The 19,371-nt window shown below is 40.2% G+C and overlaps 1 protein-coding gene across 4 annotated transcripts in view; it reads right to left on the reverse strand.

Moving 5' to 3' along the window:
- Positions 1-19,371, reverse strand: part of rad18 (RAD18 E3 ubiquitin protein ligase) — a 219,534-nt gene that overhangs the window by 58,787 nt on the left and 141,376 nt on the right. For all 4 annotated transcript variants that reach the window (XM_048606426.1, XM_048606423.1, XM_048606430.1 and 1 more), the window contains exon 8: positions 9,450-9,512. In XM_048606426.1, coding sequence (XP_048462383.1) covers positions 9,450-9,512 — 63 coding nt within the window. The remainder of the gene's footprint in view (positions 1-9,449; positions 9,513-19,371) is intronic.

The raw sequence follows: 19,371 nt of genomic DNA on the forward strand, positions 1-19,371 counted from the left end.
ACTGAAGTAATGTCAAAAACAGATAGAGTTAGCACCCATTGGTTCTGGGATCATTAATGTGGGAGTCAGTTCCCACCCAGAACAGTGTGTTACAATATGATTATCAGTAGCAAATAGACATAATTCACTGAAAATTCATCAGTCTCATCTCAGTCCACTTTCCAACAAGACAGAACTGACATCTATACATTAAGAGTGACATCCCCTACATACAACAAGTAATCTATTGTCTACTTCCCGATTTACATCATTATTTTTTGGACAAGAATGGTGTACTCCAAATCACTGGGGCTGTGCAGTCAACTTAAAAGAGTAACTGCTGAAAGTGAATTGGAGAGAATTACCCGTCCTGAAGACCTCTTAGATACACGCATACAGATTTCCTCTGTAAAATGAAATGAAATAGTATCTCTAGTCACAAAATTGGGGCAGTTTTGTAAGGTCAGTGAAGGTTAATCTGCGCTCTAGTCAAAGTATTTCATATTAACAAAAAGTTGGAACGGAGTGGTTTGAAAAAGTTTAATTCCAGTGATCGAGGTTGGTCACAGGCCTCCAGTCCAAAAAACAACCCTCCACCCTCACCCTCTGTCTCCTACCATAAAGCCAATTTTGTATCCAATTGACAAGCTCACCCTGAATCCCATGTGATCTAACTTTACTAATTAGTCTACCTTGCGGAACCTTGTCAAAGGCTTTACTAAAGTCCAAGTAAACAACGTCTACCGCTCTGCCCTCATCAATCTTTTTGGTTATTTCATTTAAAAACCCAATCAAGTTTGCGAGACACGATTTTCCTCACCCCAAACCATGCTGATTATCCCTATTCAATCCTTGCCTCTCCAAATTCATATAAATCCTACCTTTCAGAATCACCTTCAACAACATACCCACCACTGATGTCAGACTCACAGGTCTATACTCTCCAGTCTTTCTCAAACAATGGCACAACATTAGCTAGCATCCAGTCCTCCGGTACTTCCCCCATGTTTTTGGACAATACAAATATTTCTGCTAGGGGGTCCAAAATTTCCTCCCTAACTTCCCACAAAGTCCTGGGATATACTTGATCAGATCCTGGAGATTTATCTAACTTTATGTTTTCTAAGGCTTTCAGCACTTCCTCTTTTGTAATGTGAACTGTTTTCAAAACATCAGTATTTATTTCCCTGAGTTCTCTAGCCTCCACTTCTTTCTCCAAAATATTTATTTAATATCTCTCCCATCTTCTGAGGCTCAACACGACAACCTTGTTGATCCTTAAGGGATTTGTAGAAATTTTTTGGATTATCTTTAACCATATCTGCAAAGGTTATCTCATATCTCCTCTATGCTCTTCCAACTTCCCTCTTAAGAATACCCCTTATACTCTTCATGAGATTCATTTGACCACAGTTGGCTATATCTAATATATGACTCATTTTTATCCTTGACTAGAATCTCAATACCTTTACTCACCCATTGTTCCCTGATCATACCAGCCTTGCCGTTCACTTCAATTGCAACATAATGACTGCGAACTCCTGTTATCACACTTTTGAAAGCCTCCCACTTGTCAGTTATCCCTTTACCTGCGAACAGTCTACTCCATTCAACTTTTGCAAGTTTCATACTCTTAGGATTTGACTTATTCCAATTAAGAACTTTTATGGAAGACTTATCCTTTTTCATAACTATTTAAAACTCATAGTATTATGATCACTAGTCCCAAAGTGTTCTCCCACTAACACTTCAGTCACTTGCCCTGCCTTATATCCCAAGAGAAGGTCATGTTTTGCTCCTTCTCTACTAGAAACATTGACGTGTTGAAAAAGAATTTTTTTTGAACACATGTAACAAATTCTCCACCATCCAAAAGTTTTAACACTATGGCAACCCCAGTCAATGTTTGGATAATTAAAATCACCTACTATTACAACCTTATTATTCTTACATAAATTTGCCATCTCTCTACACATTTGCTTTTGCTTTTCAATTTCCCTTTGACTATTGGGGGGGCCTACAGTACAATCGCATCATGGTGATCATCCCTCTCTTACTTCTAATTTCAACCCATATATTTTCACTAAATGATGCCTCAGAAATATCTTCTCTAATTACAATAGCAATGTTGTGCTTAAACAAAAATGCTACTCCCCCTCCTCTCTTGCCTCTCTTTCTATCCTTCCTATGACATCTGAAACCTGGAACATTGAGCTGCCAGTCCTGCGCCTTCCCTCAGCCAAGTTTCTGTAATAGCGAAGACATCCCAATCCCCATACATGGCCTGAGTTCATCAGCCTTACCTGTAAGACCTCTCGCATTGAAATAAACGTAGTTTAATTCTTCAGAGTTACTTCGTTCTCTGACTTGCTACTTTTTCTAATTAACTTGCTCTTTTCTGATTCAGAACCACCGTCACCTTTATTTCTATTTTCACTGTTACTTAGGAAGCCCCCACCCCTTCTTTGTAAAAGTTTACAGGTTCCCAAATCTCCCCTCCAGGATATTGGTCCCTTTCCAGTTCGTTTGAAACGCATCCTTTTTGGTCTTTTCAGTCCCAGAAGTGATCCCAATGATCCAAGAACCTGCATCTCTGCACACTGCATCACCTCTTCAGCCATTGATTTATCCACCCTATCCTTTTATTCCTTTCCTCATTAGAACTTGGCACTTGAAGTAAACCAGAGATTATTCCTTTTAATGTTCTGTTTTTTAACCTTCTATGTAACCTCTCATATTCACTCTGCAAAGCCTGAACCCCTTCCCTAGCTATGTCATTCCCACTAAGCACCTCGGCACCTTTGTATCTAAGATGGCATTGTAAGTGGTGACTTATAAACTTTTCACTGTACTCAAGTGATGTGACAACATGTGACAATAAAGCCAATTCAGTTCAATTCAATGTGTACAATAACTTCCGGCTTCTCACTCTCCCCTTTGATAACACACTTTAAGTGTTTTGAGACTTCCTTAACGCTAGCACCAGGAAAGCAACATGCTATCCCAGATTCATGCTCACTGATGCAGAATCTCCTGTCAGTGCCCTGGACAGGAGAGTCCCCTATAACAACTATTCTTTTAAACAGAATCATAGAATCCTTACTCAACATGGAAGAAGGCCATTTGGCCCATCGAGTCCACACTATCCCTCCGAACAGCATCCCGGCCAGACCCACTCTCCTACCCTATCCCTGTAACCATGCATTTTTCCATGGCTAATCTACCTAACCTGCATGTCTTTGGACTGTGGGAGGGAACCAGAGCACGTGGAGGAAACCCATGCAGATACAGGAAGAACGTGCAAACTCCATACAGACAGTTGCCCAAGACTAAAATCAAACCTGGCACCTGACGTTATGAGGTAACAGTCTAACCACTGAGCCACTGTGCTGCCACAACTTTGACAAACCCCATTTAACGTAAGATTTATTCTAAGTACCCAAGATCTGACTACCACTTCTATTTTCCTCTGAGAGATTGTGGATACCTTTCTGCCAGATCAAATTAATTCATGCTTTCAAATGAGCCAATTGAACCAAGCTTTGTTGGGTTCACAAGACTGAATTTCTTCGGTGCTAAACATGATAAAAAAAATGCAATACAAGTACACACAATGTGCGTATGGTCATTCGACAACGACTAGCCCTCAAACTCAGGTTAGTGTACACGAGCACCCTCAGCCCACCAGCACATACAAACAGGGTCAAATGTAGTTTTAAAACCCTGTCCTCATGCACTGAGAGGAAAAAAAAAACACCTTTATGCCTCTTGCCCAGATTGCTGTATTTTCTCCCATCATGTTCGCAGTTCAAGATACTCATAATAGATTACAGTTCAGATTGTAGTGCATTTCTCCCTTTAAAACATCGTTGGCTTCTTCATGTGCGACATTCCAGGGTTGCTCTCCAGATAGCCACTGGATTTACATTCACAGTTATCTTTAGTCTGTCTGAGGTTATTTGTGATCATGATGGCTTACAGTGATGGTATTTAAACAATGCACAATGAAGGAGGATTCAATTTGATAATTCTAAATATAACTGCAAAGAAAATCTATTACATGGACATTTGGGAAACAGTGAAGGTAGGTCAAGAGGCAAATGCTAAGTTCACGGACAGCAAGGAGAATACAAAAAGATTAGGAGAGAAATGACAAGAAAAACAATCAGGAAAGCAAAAACAAAACTATGAAATTAAATTCTCAAGGAACACTAAAATAATCAAATATTTTGCAGATACATGAATAAAAAATGATAACTGTGATCGGTATAGAGACTAAGAAAGGATAAAATCACACGCAGTATGGATGGATTGCATCGACACATTTTAAAAGAATCTAGGCTAGAAATAACAGAGGCACCATTATACATGATTAATGATGTGTTAAAAGGTGTAATGCCAGAGCCTAGAGGATAGCTAACATTATACCAAATTTAAGAAGAGTGAGAGAAAAAGAGAGAGAAAAGAGAAAGAAATGCAGAGAATAATCCACCAGTTAATTTAACAACAGGGTAAAAAAACTAATGGAATCCCTCCAAAAGCAGTACACAGTAGAACAAAAATAATGAATAGTCAGGATGGATATTAAAGTGAGAGTCTTGCTTGAACAACTTTGTTGAATTTTTTGAAGTGATAATAAAGATAATGGACTAAAGTAATGCAGTGCCTTCACGGTTATGAAGCAGAGTCATACCAGACTTGAAACGTTAACTGTATTTCTCTCTCCACAGATACTGCCAGACCTACCGAGTTTCTCCAGAATTTTCTGTTTTTATTTCAGATCTACAGCATAGGCAGTATTTTGCTTTTATTTTATTTCTAACACTGGGATAAGGCTGTGACTACCAAACACCAGAGATGGAAATTAAACAAAAATTTGTTTGTCTTCTTAATTCACACCGAGGTCACATTTATCCAATTTCGATCATTAATCCTAATCTCAATTACTGGTAATGAATGATATCCATTTCGGAATATTAAATCAGATAGAAATAAATGTTACGTTTAGACTGGAATGAAATTCAATTTTCAACAGTGGTCAAATTACAAAATATATTCTATCATCTTGTAAATACAAGCAATATTTCATTTTGAAATGCTGATGATAATAAACAGCACAGAACCAACGAAGTGAAACACTTAGTACGGTCAGTAACAGATACAACTCATTGTTTTCCATGCAGTTCTCCCTTCCACAGACACAGACATAAATCACACCAAATCGATTCAAAACAGCCAGCAATAGTGACTATGATTGGAAAAACAAACTGTAACAAAACAAATGCTCGGCTTATGTCTGGTAACTACAAGTGAGCGACTGGAGACATAAAAAATTTGCACTATGTACAGTTTCGTCGTCAAGTGCTCAGACAATTGTGACGAAAAGTCATCAGCATGAAACTTTAGCTTTGCACTGCTGTCTGCACATGCTGCTTATCTCTAGCCTTTTCTGTTTTGTGTCTTAATTTTTTAAAAAAAATTCATTTATGGGATCCAGTATTTAATGCCCATCCCTAATCGCCCAGAGGGCAATTAAGAGTCAACCACATTGCTGTGGGTTTGGAGTCACATGTAGGCCAGACCAGGTAAGGATGGCAGTTTCCTTCCCTAAAGGACATTAGTAAACCAAACAGGTTTTCCAACAATCAACAATGGTTTCATGGTCATCATTAGACTCTTAACTCCAAATTTTTAATGAATTCAAATTTCAACATCTGCCATGGTTCCCGGAAATTTACCTGGGTCTCTAGATTAATAGTCCAGTGATAATGCTGCAAGGCTACCAGCTCCCCTCATTAGTTAATTCCTCAACTGCTAAAGTCAGAGTTTGAGCTTTAGTCACCAGAAAAGTCATAGAGTCAAAGAGATGTACAGCACAGAAACATACTCTTCAGTCCAACTCGCCCATGATGACCAGATATTCTAAATTAATCTAGTCTCGTTTGCCAGCATGTGGTCCATATTCTTCTAAACCCTTCCTATTCATATACCCATCTGGATGCCTTTTAAATGCTGTAATTTTTCCAGCCTCCACCGCTTCCTCTGGCAGCTCATTCCATACACACACTATGCTCTGTGTGAAAATGTTGTCCCTTAAGTCACTCTTAAATCTGTCCTTTCCCTCTCACCTTAAACCTACGCCCTCCAGTTTTGGACTCCTCCACCTTAGGAAAAAGACCTTGTGTATTCACCTGATCCATGCCCTTCATGATTTTATAAACCTCTATAAGGTCACTCCTCAGCCTCCGACTCTCCAGGGAAAATAGCCCCAGCCTATTCAGCCTCTTCCTATAGCTCAAACCCTCCAACCCTGGCAACAACCTTGTAAATCTTTTCTGAATCCTTTCAAGTTTAACAACATCTTTCCTATAGCAGGGAGACCAGAACTGAACGCTGTATTTAAAAGTGGCCTAACCAGTCCAAGTGATGAGGATATGAAATTCTGTGACGTGAACAGCACAGAAGCATTTAAGGTGAAGCAATATAAACACGAAGGAGAAAGGCCAAAATGTTAACTCTACTTTCTCTCCGCAGATGCTGCCAGGCCTGCTGAGTTTCTTCAGCAATTGCTGTTTTTGTTTCATATCTTCAGCATCTGCAGTTCTTTGTTTTATAAACTTGGGTAGCAGTAGGAAGAGAATGCTTCTGGCATCAGCACCATCAAACGCACCCCAGATCCCACTGTAAGTTTATCTTGAATTTACCTTCTAATTCATTAAAACAAATTAAGGACTATCATGGCATATGTTAATGAATGGAAGAGTTTTATCATCATTACATCCTGAAGAGTTTGCCGATCTTTGAACTACAATCTCTTGCAAGTGTGAAGATTTGGGGTGGCATAGTGGCTCAGTGGTTAGCACTGCTGCCTCACAGCGCCAGGGACCCAGGATCGATTCCATCCTTGGACAACTGAATGCATGATGTTTGCACATTCTCCCCTTGTCTGCGTGGGTTTCCTCCGGGTGCTCCAGTTTCCTCCCTTAGTCCAAAAAAATGTGCAGGTTGGGTGGATTGGCCATGCTAAGTTGTCCATAGTCTCCATGGGTGCCTAGGCTAGGTGGATTAGCCATAGGAAATGCAGGGTGAGAGGGCAGAGAGATGGGTCTGGATGGGATGCTCTTTGGAGGTTCGGTGTGGACTCAATGGGTCGAATAGCCTGCTTCCACACTGTAGGGATTCTATGATTCTATTTTAAAATCCAATTTACTGTTTCAGAAACCTCCAAATTCTTAAGCACTCTGTATACAACTTAAACCTAAATATGAAGGTGATGACCTATATGCACGAAACCAGATGTCAAAGAAGAAGAAATAATACAGAGTATGAAATCTGCATTCAGCTTTGATAAAAGCAAGAATGAATTCCTGACTGTGACCAGTCTCATTGCTATCTATCTGAAGGTACGGTTTACATTTAGCAAAGAAATCACACTGCTTTTTTCAAGGCATCAGCTTTCCATAATTTTGTTCTGTTGGACGGCACTTTCCATGTCCTTAGACTCTTTTCAGACAATGAACAGCTGTTTCTGTTGTAAAGTAGGAACCATACGTGCGTATCATTCCCTCACAACCAGGACACAAAGAAGATTTCTGTGAGAATTGTGATATGGGATCGTTAGTCTGAATGGGTCCACTACCTTAATTTGATTTGTTCTAATGTTTCTGCTCCTCCTGAGTACTGCACTGGTTTCAACATAGATACATGCTCCAGCCTCAAGAGTTTACTTGAACCCTGTGATTTCTGATTCCGAGGTGAGAGTGCTGCCGACTGAGCCAAGGCTGAGACCATACTGTAAATTAGATTAAATCTCTTAAGTTTACTTTTTGTAATGGAGTAGAAAGAGCGGAAAACTAACAAGGTGACTGAAGAGGGGAATGATAAGTAGCTCATTATCATCATTAACTTCAAACTGTATTCCAACTTCATGACTTTTAGGTTATGGAGCTATTGACAACTTCATGTCCTAAGCAAAGTTGCTCAACATTTTCCCAAAGTGAGGAAATTACAACAATCTAATTTCAATCCTACATCCTTTAACAAATGCCTATTGTAAGTGACTTTGTTGTACAATTAGTCATGAAGCAGACAGTATTGTTCTTTTTAAAAAAAAGGTATTATAGCAGTACACCTGCAAAGTTTCCATATTGATATTAAGTTGGTAACAACATGTGTGAAACAGGCAAGACTGTTTGGTTCAATGAACTCATTCCCACCATAAAGCATCTGCCCTGCTATTCAACCCCCTCAATTTTGTGAAAGAGATGCTGAATTTCATTCAATTGCTAATTCTGTGGAGAAATGAGATTTTTCCGATCAATAGCCTCGCTGTTTTCTGGATCCTTTTCGACATAAATCCATTACAGAAAATTGGTCACAAAAAGGGCACTAAAACACTCAAGGCAGGGTCAACAATAATGGAAGCTTTGGAAAATTGTCTTACTAAACATGGAGCTAAATGTGTTTGCACAAAATCTCTTCACCAGAATCACGAAGCAAACAGAGCAGGTCCAGCCATCTATTCAAAGGCAGACATCAACGAATTCATATTAAGAGAAGGGATTGACAATATTGCTTTCCTCCCACTACACCCTGCCATCCACCAGTTCCAGAGACAACTCCACCTCTCCCAGGCAATGATGTTGAATTGCACTTCAGTGACAAAGTGTATAACAACTGATAGATTTTTTAAAATAATTATTCAGTGTGAGTAGGGATTTCCTCCTAACCCCATCTTAGATTTAATTTTAACATCAGTAAAATGCAGTGACTGGGATCATTCTTGGTTGCCCAGGCCATGCGGTTACAATCTGCTATCATCACTGCAGGCTTGAGCTCTTCCTGGACATGGCGCAGTTTCTCTCTCTGCTGCCCTTCAGAATATTTACACTTCGTTATGAACACATTCGCTACTCATGACTCCTTCTTGGATGAGTGAACGAACATTCTGGGCCCGGTTATGAATAGTGAGTCCTCTAACTCACCAAAGGCTCCCCAATTAGATACATAATGCACGATGACCCGAGACCAGCCTGTTGTAGCAGCAACGTGATTTTCATCACCAGGTCCCACCTTGACCTATTCCCCTTCTCTACTGGCACATTTTCTTTAGTTGCACACCTTAAACACATTCCACCATTCCAAAGTTTTTGTCTGCTTTCCATGCCAGCCTTTTTCAAGAACTCCACCTTCAGTCTCTGTACTGTAACTCACTATTCTCTTTTTGCCCACAGACTCCTGCAAAACATACTATAAGAAGCTAAGTTATTATTGGGATTAATATGATACTGTGTAGCTCAAGAGAATGAATCATTAAAGAACAAATTGAAAATCTGAGTACAGAATATTTAGCTGGCAGGGTTTAAACATTTGCTGATGCACTAGCGAGATATTTCAAAGAACGTTTTGCTCAAATTATTCCAAATGAATGAAAGCGAATATCTGTGAAATGCCAAAATATTGTTACTCACATGTTTGGCAAGCCTGCAAGTTCCTGGGAATACTCAGGATCTGTACATATATCAGAAATGGAGCTGCACAAAGAGAACAAAGGGTTTGAATGAAAATTCGGAAACAAGTTAAATACATTCATAAAAACTGAAAGAACTGCAGATGCTGTAAATCAGGAACAAAAAGAGAAGTTGCTGGCAAAGCTCAGCAGGTCTGGCAGCATCCGTCAATAAAAAAATCAGAGATACCGTTTCGGGTCCGGTGACCCTTCCTCAGAACTCTGATTTTTTAATTCACAGATGCTGCCAGACCTGCTGAGCTTTTCCAGCAACTTCTCTTTGTGTTCCCAAATACATTCATACTTTGGTGAAACCTGACTAAGATACAAACAGTGATATGTATCCAAATAGCAACAGTAGTTAGCAGTAATTTGCTTTTCACTGCTAAATGAGAACAGTAAGTCTAGTAATGTAACATCCTTTACCATGGAAATGGTAGCAATAAAGATGATCTGACATCGGATTCAATCATAAAGAGGGCAGGCATCAAGTCACTGCTCGAAACACTGTCAATTCTTCGCTATATCCCCCATATATTTAATCTTCAATTTGTTTTATTCATTCAGGGAATGTGGGCTTTGCTGTCTGGCCAAGCGTTTATTGCTAATTCCTAATTACCTTTTAGAGAGTGAACTGCTGTCATCCACTTCTAGATATCAAAGAAGTAACCAGAATAAGTCACTCAGTCCTTTCAGCTTGCTCTTTCATTCAATAAGATCATGGACGATCTGATTGTAACCTCAACTTGCCATTCCTGCCTATCCCCAATAATTTTTCATCCCTCTAATAACCAAGAATCTATCTAGCTCTGCCTTAAAAATATTTAAAGATTTTGCCTTTTTGAGGAAGGGAATTCCAAAGACTCTCACAGCCCTCAGAGAAAATATTTCCTCATCTCTGCCTTAAATAGGCGACTCTTCATTTTAAACTATGACCCTTATTTCTAGATTCAAGGGGAAACGTACTTTCAACATCCACTCAGTCAGGTTCTCTTAGGAACCTATGTTTCAATTAAGTCACCTCTAACTCTTCTAAACTTCAGAGCCTAACCTGTCTAGCCTTTGCTCACAAGGCAACAATCGATCCAGGTATTAGACTGGTAAACCTTCTCTGAACTGCTTCCAATGCATTAAAATCCTTCTGCAAGTACAATGACCAGTGCTATACGCAGTGCTCCAGATGTGATCTCACCAATGCCCAGTATAACTGGAGCATTACTTCGCGACTCTCACATTTAATTCTCCTCATAACAAAATTTTAAAGTTGGCATGGGTAGAAGACTAATTGCTTGCTATACCTACATACTAACCTTGCGCAATTCATGCACTAGGATACTCAGATCTCTATGCATCGCTGAGCTCTGCAGCCTCTCACCCTTTAGATAACATGCTTTATTTTTTATTTTTTCTGCCAAAATGGACAATTTCCTATTTTTTTACATTGTACTCAATTTGCCAGATCTTTGTTTATAGCCCAATGGCCCGAGTATTGACTTCACCAGCTTCAAAATCTCTCCTCCCCCCAAACCTGTCCATCTTCAGACTCACCTATCTACTCCACCCTTCCCACTGACCAACCAAAATAACCTCCTACCTGCATCCACCTATCTCCATCTCACCTACCCTCCCTCTACTTATTTCTGGGCTCCCTTCCGCTGCCCCAGTCCTGACAAAGGGTTTCGGCCATACCTCACTAATGTCCACTAGACTGTACAAGCCAAGTTGCAAGACCTGTTTGTAGTCTACTCCACTTAGCATGGAACAGTGCTACACAACATAATGGAAGGTTTCCTCAATGTGAAGGCAGGACTTTGTCTGTACAAGGACCGTAGTCAAATATGATTTTCCCCCTTGATGTTCCCAGACCCAGTCTGGCCGTTATTTCTTTTTGGACTCAACCAGCTCATCAGTAGTGGTGCTGCTAAGCCACTCTTAGTGATGTACACTGACGATTCCCACTCAGAGCACATTCTGCGCCCTTGCCAACCTCAGTGCTGCCTCCACGTGATATTCAACATGGACAATTACTGACTCATCAGCCGAGGAGGGGCAGAAGGCAGTAATAAGCTGGAGGTTTCCTTGCCCATATCTGATCAGTAGTCACCAGATTTTCACAGGGCCTCGAGTGAATGTTGACAACTCCCAGGGCAATCCCTCCTGAATGTATACCAATTTAGCATAATCTCTGCAGGGTCGCTTCTGCTGATGAGGCAGGTCATATACCATGATGGTAATGGTGGTGCCAGGCAGCCATACTCACGGAACTTTACCTCACAGACAATGTCAGGCTACTGCTTGATTAGTCAGTGAGACAGCTCTCCCAATTCTGGCAGAAACTCTCAGATGCTAGTAAGGAGCACTTTGCAAAGTTGACAAGGCTGAGTTTGCCATTGCTGTTTCCAGTGCTTAGATCGTTGACAAGTGGTGCATCAAGTTTTATTCGTTTGGGACTTTTTAGAAGTCTGATACAACCGAGTAGCTTGCCAAACCATTTTAGAGCACAGTTAAGACTTAACCACAGCCGCTGTGTGTCTGAAGTCACATATAGGTCAAACCAGTGAAGGATGACAGGTTTCCTTCCCATCAACCAGAAGACAGTGCTAATTGTTTGGGAGTGGGATAGGGCAGCAGACATCACTCCCAAATCTGTCTCCGACTTGATCCAATAGCTACACATTGAAGTGATCAGTATAGTGATCAACTGCATGAACCATGGCTGATTTCATTTTTCCCACCCACGACTGCCAAGCAAAATCCCTGACACATCTTAGTGGTAGTAATGGCACCTGTTACATTAGATGTTTGTGGGTTCGAGTCCTACTCAAGATCTTAAGAACAAAGATTATCATTTATATTTTAACATCAACAGAGTGTTTCACTGTTGCAAGTTCCTTTCTTTGGATTAGACATTAAGTAGTTCCAAAGAACCTTTTAAGTAGACATTAAAGACCTAATTGCACTATTTCAAAGAAGAGCTGGGGTGGTTTCACCCCGGTATCCCTCAACCAACATCGGTTATTTAGTCATTACCTCCTGCTGTTTGAGTAGATTTGCTGGCATTAACTGGCTGCCACATTTCCTACTTTCAATAGATTAAGTGATCGCTATAATGAATGTTTTGAGGGGTTCTGAGGTAAATAAAAAGAAATATATAAAGCTTTCTTTCTGAGATTGATGAAGTTAACACAGAGCAAGTATTGAATACTGAGCAAGTCCTGATGGATTTCAAACAAAAGCCACGCTGGAAGCAGATTTTTTAAATAACTCTTTTGGGCAACATTTCTAGATAGCAATTTGAATTGCTCATTATGAACAGATTCTTTCAATTCATGAAACGAGTTCATCTGGTCAGAAATGCTGCATCCTGCTGAACATGAAAGACATCTTAATATATCACAGCAGGCCCGCCTGTTGAGAAAAGGATAAAATGGCCTTTTGAATCAATTTCTCAGAAATATGGACTGATTAATATTGAATAACAGAAAAATACATTTTGAATTCTTGGCACAAAGGGATACATTTACAAATCCAGTCTTACTTTTGCCAGTTTTTAAACCAGCATTACTGCCATGAAAAGGTTGGTACTTAACACCAGATGTGGTAATTGTGATTCACTGTTGCTCAGGATTTCCCCGTGGCAATTCTACATACCAAAACTGCAACATTATCACCAAATCCCTGCATTGTAGCAGGCCATTTGGCCTATCAAGTCTACACCGACCCTCCGAAGAGCACCCGCCCAGACCCAGCCCCAACACACTATCCTCAGAAATATTATGCTACAATAGATATCCAAGCGCATTTGACAATTAATTCCATATACTTTGTTCATTTGATTCTCGAGTCAAATGTCCAATACAATAAATGATATGGATTCACATACTAGGAGTATTATGTAGATAAATGTGTGTTACCTGGGAGCACAGACTGAAGATAGCAATCCTCCAGGACTACAACTATTAAACGTAGAGACATGTAAAGTTGATACTATCAATAAAACAACTGAGAAGGAGAACATGCTGTTCATTGCTTCTGAGGTATTTAGTTAGCTCAGCAAGTGTATAAAATGGAAGGGGGAATGTTTGTGGTCATGTGGTAGTGTCCCTACCTCTGAGCCAGGAGGGCTGGGTTCAAGACCCACCTGTTCCTCTGAGATGTGTAATAAGGCCTCTGATTGGGTTGATTAGAAACCAAACATAAAATTGAGGGACCTAGACAGTGTGGATAAAAAGCTCCTAATCCTCTTGGTTGAAGGATCAATAACCAGGAGGCATTGATTTGGCAAAGCAATTTTTTTTCTTCACCCAGCAAGTAATTGGGACTTAGAACTCACTTTCTGAAAAAGATGTAAAGGCAGTAACCCTCTTAACAATTGTAGAGTGCTTGAACAGCCATAACCCACAAAGCTATGGTCAAAAAGCAAGGAAGTCGTATTAGACTGGGTGGCTATTTGTCAGCCAGCGTGTGCTTAATAAATAGAATGATCTCTTGTACAGTATGCTTCTGTAGATATTCAGTTCCTTTCTGAAAGTTACTGTTAACCATCCTTTGTACAGTGGTATTGGCAGAATTTGCCTCTTTAGTAAAGACAAATGCAACTTACTTATTTAACACTTCAGCCATGCCCTCAGTTTTGGGAAGATTTCCTCATGTGAAGCGTGAACAACATCATGGACCAGTTGGGCTAAATGGCCTATTTCTGTGCTGTACCTTTCATGGTCCCAAATCAGATTAATCTTTTCTTTGACCCTTCATATTAAAATACAATACTTCATTGTTACCTTTTATGCAACCTAAGCATCTTTTCTCAGACATGTTCCTTATCCTCTCACTTCCCTTTATTTATTGTGCTATTGCAGGTATCCTCATATTTATTCCTCAATTAACATCACTGAGAGAGAATATCCGGTAAATACTATCCTGCTATGTACAAATTGGTTGTCAACAAGAGACTGTACTCCAAAAGTGCTTCAGTTTTGCAATGTCTTGAGGGTGCAAAAGGTGAAAATCTTTCATTTTTTTGGTTAAATTGCCATTATTTTATCATAACTATTTGTCAGTACTGGCAGTGGGCAGAGTTCATACATAAGGGGCAGTAGCTAATTTTTCACACACTGTGTTGTAGATTTATTTATTACTCAGCAGCCATCTCTCCCTTTGCCTTGAACATAGGCCGCTGTGACTTCAGCTGTGCAACACGTCTTTCAGAAAGAAGGCATTCAACTTAAAAGGAACCAATATTTAGAAGCAAACATGGTTTGTGAAGGACAGATTTCTGAAATTGGTCAAACTCTGTCTCCCAGCATTCTACAGGATGAGAAAAACCTGACAACACATTCACTGAGTATTTTTTGTAATTGGATTTGTGGGACATGGGCATTGCTGGCTGGGCCAGCCTTTATTTTTCCTGGAGGTGGTGGTGAGGTGCCATCTTGAACCACTAGGTATAGGTAAACCCTTCATCCCATTAGAAAGGATTCTGACCCAATGACACTGAGGAACTGCAATATATTTCCAAATCACGATGGTGAGTGATTTGGAGGATAACTTCTGATGCCCTTGTCCTTCTGGATGTTAGAGGTTGAGAGTTTGGAAGGTACTTTCTAAAGACCCTTGGGGAATTTCCACAGTGCATCTTGTAGATAGTACACACTGCTGCTGCTGAGCATCGGTGGTGGAGGAAGTGAATGCTTTAGGATATGGTGTCAATCAAGCGGGCTCCGGAGTCCTGGATGGTGTCAAGCTTCTTGACTGTTGTTGGAGCTTCATTCATACAGACAAGTGGAAAGTTTTCTATCACGGTCCTGACTTGTGCCTTGTAGGTGGTAGACAGGCTGTGGTGAGTCAGGAGGTGAGTAATTTGCTACAGTAATTTGCTAGCCTCTGACCTGCCCTTGTAGCCACTGATTTCTGTGGCTAGTCCAGTTGTTTCTGATCAAAAATAATCTCCAGGATATGGATACTAGTAGATTCAGCAATGGTAATGTCATAGAGTAACCTTTTATATAATAATTGAGAGGGAGCTAACAAAACTATCTAGACCACACAACGAGCATGTGTCTATAAACTGTAAATGTAACTACAGGTTTGCAGCCATTGTGTCTGAAAATGCCTCACATCATTTGCAACAGCACAGAAACAGACCCTTTGGTCCAACTTGTCCATATTGACCAGGTTTCCCAAATTAAACTAGTCCCATTTTCCTGTGTTTGGCCAATATCCCTATAAATCTTTCCTATTCATGTGCCTGTCGAAATGTCTTTTAGATGTCGTAACTGTACCTGCATCTACCACTTCCTCTGGCAGTTCATTCCATATATGCACCACCTTCTGCGTGAAAAGGTTGCCGCTCAGGTCCCTTTTAAATCTTTCCCCTCTCACCTTAAAACTATGCCCTCTAGTTTTAAACTCCTTTACCCTTAGGAAAAGATGTTTGCTATTCATTTGAACTATACCCCTCATGATTTTATAAACTTCTATAAGGTCACCCCGTAACCTCCTATGCTCCAGGGAATAAAGTCCCAGCCTCTCCTTATAATTTAAGCCTTCCAGTCCCAGTAACATCCTTATAGATTTTTTCTGTGCCCTTTCCAATTTAATAATATCCTTCCTGTAGCATGGTGACCAGAACTGCAGTGCTCTAAATGTGGCTTTATGCTGAAATGGGGAAGATCTGCGTTAAAACCAATATTTTAAAGGATCGCTGCATATTTTAAAAAGCAAGTAACATGACACTCATGGAAAGTATAGTTTAAACGACTGTCTGAACAAACAGTAATTGAAGTTTGGGTTGTGGATGAACTGGAGCCAAGTGGTTGTGTTCAGATATAGCAGAGTAGCAACAAGAAGTTGACTGGTCTACAGACTAGTAACCCAGTTATTAATGACAAAGACCTTTGGCTGCCAACAACTGTGTCTTTAGTTCTCAGGTTACTGAACAAATTGGGGCTGGAAACAAGATACAAAAAAAAGATCAGATCTTCAGTAGCCAGGAGCTGTTTCTTTCCACTTAAAACCCACTTTAAACCTAAAGAAAACCAGTTGGTCTTTCCTTCAGCAGCTGTGGTAAGCTGTGACTCTTAAGCTAGAGATCTTTTATAAACCAACCAATCACCCTGTGTCTGTTGCAAAGCAGCAAAAGCATTTAGAGAAAGACGAATATAAAGCAATGTTCTGACCAACATAAGAATCAAAAGGACCACCTCAGCAAGCCATAAAAGAGAACCATTGAACTGCCTCCCAGTTTTATTCCACCTCAAACATATTTTCCTCTGTCTGTTTGTCTGCTTATGTAGAAGGGCATGAGAGTTTTAACTGGCAGTGTTATGTGCAGATAGTGCATGACTGTTTACCCATACCTACAGTCGGTTTACTTGAGATAAAAAGTAAATCTTGCTATGTAATGAAACCTTGCCCATGCTTTCTAACCTGAGTCTGTAAATCTGGTAAAAATCTTTTGTGACAATTCCACGAGTAGCAGAGCTTGATTTACGGCACATTATTCAGTGAGGTGTAACAAGTTCCAGGGAATTTACTTGACTAAAGTGAAACCAACCTGATATAACCAATGGGAATGTGTGTTGTGAGAAAGATGTGAAGTAGCTACAGGAGAGGACTTCGGCAGACTTAGTGAATAGGCAAGAACATGGCAGACAAAATATAATGCGGAATAATGAGCAGTGATCCACTTTGTTAGGATGAACAGATGCACAGAGTATTTCTCCAATGGTAAGAGGTTATAAAGCATAGATAGACAAAAGGACCTAAGTGTTCCTGTTGATAAGTCACTGAACACTAACATGTTGGTGCAGCAAGCTATTAGGAAGTCTAATGGAATGTTAGTCTTTATTTCAGGAGGATGAGAGTATCAGAGTAGTGCAGTCTTGCCTCAATTGTATAGCAGCATGGCTAGACCACACTGAATACTATATCCAATTTTGGTCTCTTGACCTCAGGAAGGATAGTATTGCCATAGAGTGACTGCGATGAAGGTTCACCAGACTTGTTCCCAGGTTAGCGGGACTATCCTCTTAGGGGACGTAGGTTAAACTTAACTTGTATTCTCTTCAGGTTTGAAGAATGAGAAGTGAAACTACAAAATACTTCAAGGGATTGACATGGTAGATGTAGGTCGAGATGGCTCATAGTTCATCCCCCCAATTGGGGAGCCTACAATTGGTTTTGGGGGAGGGGGGGTGGGGGCGGGCGCTCAACAAAAAAAAACAAAAGGGCATACCATTTAGGACCATGATCAGGAGAATGTTTTTTCAGTCAGAGGGCTGTCAATCTTTTTGGAATTCTTTACACCAGACAGCAGAGGAAGCTCAGCATTTTAGTATGTTTTAAATAAATATTGACAGATTTATGATCACCAGTGACATAGAGTGTTATGGAGATATTATGGGTAAAAGCCACTGAAGTGGTCGATCAGCTGTGATTGCATTAAATAGAAGGGAAAGCTGGTAGGGCTATCCAGCTGATTTCTATTTCTATGTTCCTTTCTCTCCATCAAAAGACCCTTCATAATGGACTACTCATGAAATTGTTATAATGTGTAAGAAGGTAAAAATTTGGGGAGAGGTTTTTGCAACAATCTGTTTCACCAATATGACTTGTTATTTTTTTGAAATGAAACGTGTTTTTTTCAGGTAGTAAGGAGCCAAAATGAACAAGAAAACAGCAGTGAACTCTCAAGAACAGTGTTTGTGAGTACGCTACTGATTTAACTTTAGGAAAGGAGCAGGTTTCGGACTTTTGCAAGTTCATTTGTAAATGCAGGGCACTGATGTTTGTAAGTTTATTGACGCTACATTAAAGGCTTAAAACAGTTGCAAGCCTTGACCATTTTTATCACTCCTACCGGTTCATGAGGAACCTAAGCATTAGGAGTACAAAAGGGGAGGCGTGGATCATAGATCATAGAATCCCTACAGTTTGGAAACAGGCCCTTCAGCCCAACAAGTCCACACCGACCCACAGCCACTTGACTTCCTGCTGAAATTCCTTTACCTCCCACTCTTGAAAAATCCTTTCAAGATCCTCCTTAAAAATCCATATTTTTGGCCAAGCTTTTCTCACGCTCCTGTTATCTCCTACTCTATGAAAAGGTTTGCAATGCTTCATTCCCTGACAGTGGTCTATAAATACAACTTGCTGTTGTTGTACAGATCCTCCCCTAGACCTGGAGAAAATCCCTAGTTGGACCACAAAAAGGATGCAATGACAACCTTCAAACAGCTACACAGATTTGAACTTGAGTTTCTGTTGTTTCAGTGTTGGCTCTGGAATCTACCATGCAACATATCAGAACAAACTGAAAAGCAATGGCATCGGACACAGACATGATAGGAGTCAAACATATCACAGTGCTTTATTGCAAGTACACTGGCCCGAGTTTTCATTCAGATGGAGAGCCTCTCTACTGTTCTTAAAATGACAACTGAATCCCGTCTTCAAATACAGCTTCCACCATTTTCACCATGGCAGAGGGGTAATAGAAATAGATTTTAATTTGCACATCCATGGTTCAAAGAGGCAACAGGGGAAAGAGCGGGTCAGAGTCCACAGAATGGAATACAGTTCCCCATCAAAAGTGCCTCCTTTGCCAGAGACATGAAATAACTGTTAGCAACTGAGTGCTGCCTTGTGGACCTGTTGAACCAGGATATTGCCAGAGATATTCGGAAATTCACAAAGATAAATCTTTCATATTAATTAATGTTAAGGTACACACTTGTCATGAACTGTCATGACATTCTTTCATCCTTTGGAGCAAGGAAATAGATTGGAACATTTTATAGGCAAGTCTTACTACACAATTACACTCATTGTGGTTGACAAGAAAATTACTATAGCCTTTTCCCTGCATTGTTTGAAGTGTTTAT

Source organism: Rhincodon typus, chromosome 16 (assembly GCF_021869965.1).
Source record: "Rhincodon typus isolate 14 chromosome 16, sRhiTyp1.1, whole genome shotgun sequence".
NCBI classification, from domain to species: Eukaryota; Metazoa; Chordata; class Chondrichthyes; order Orectolobiformes; family Rhincodontidae; genus Rhincodon; species Rhincodon typus.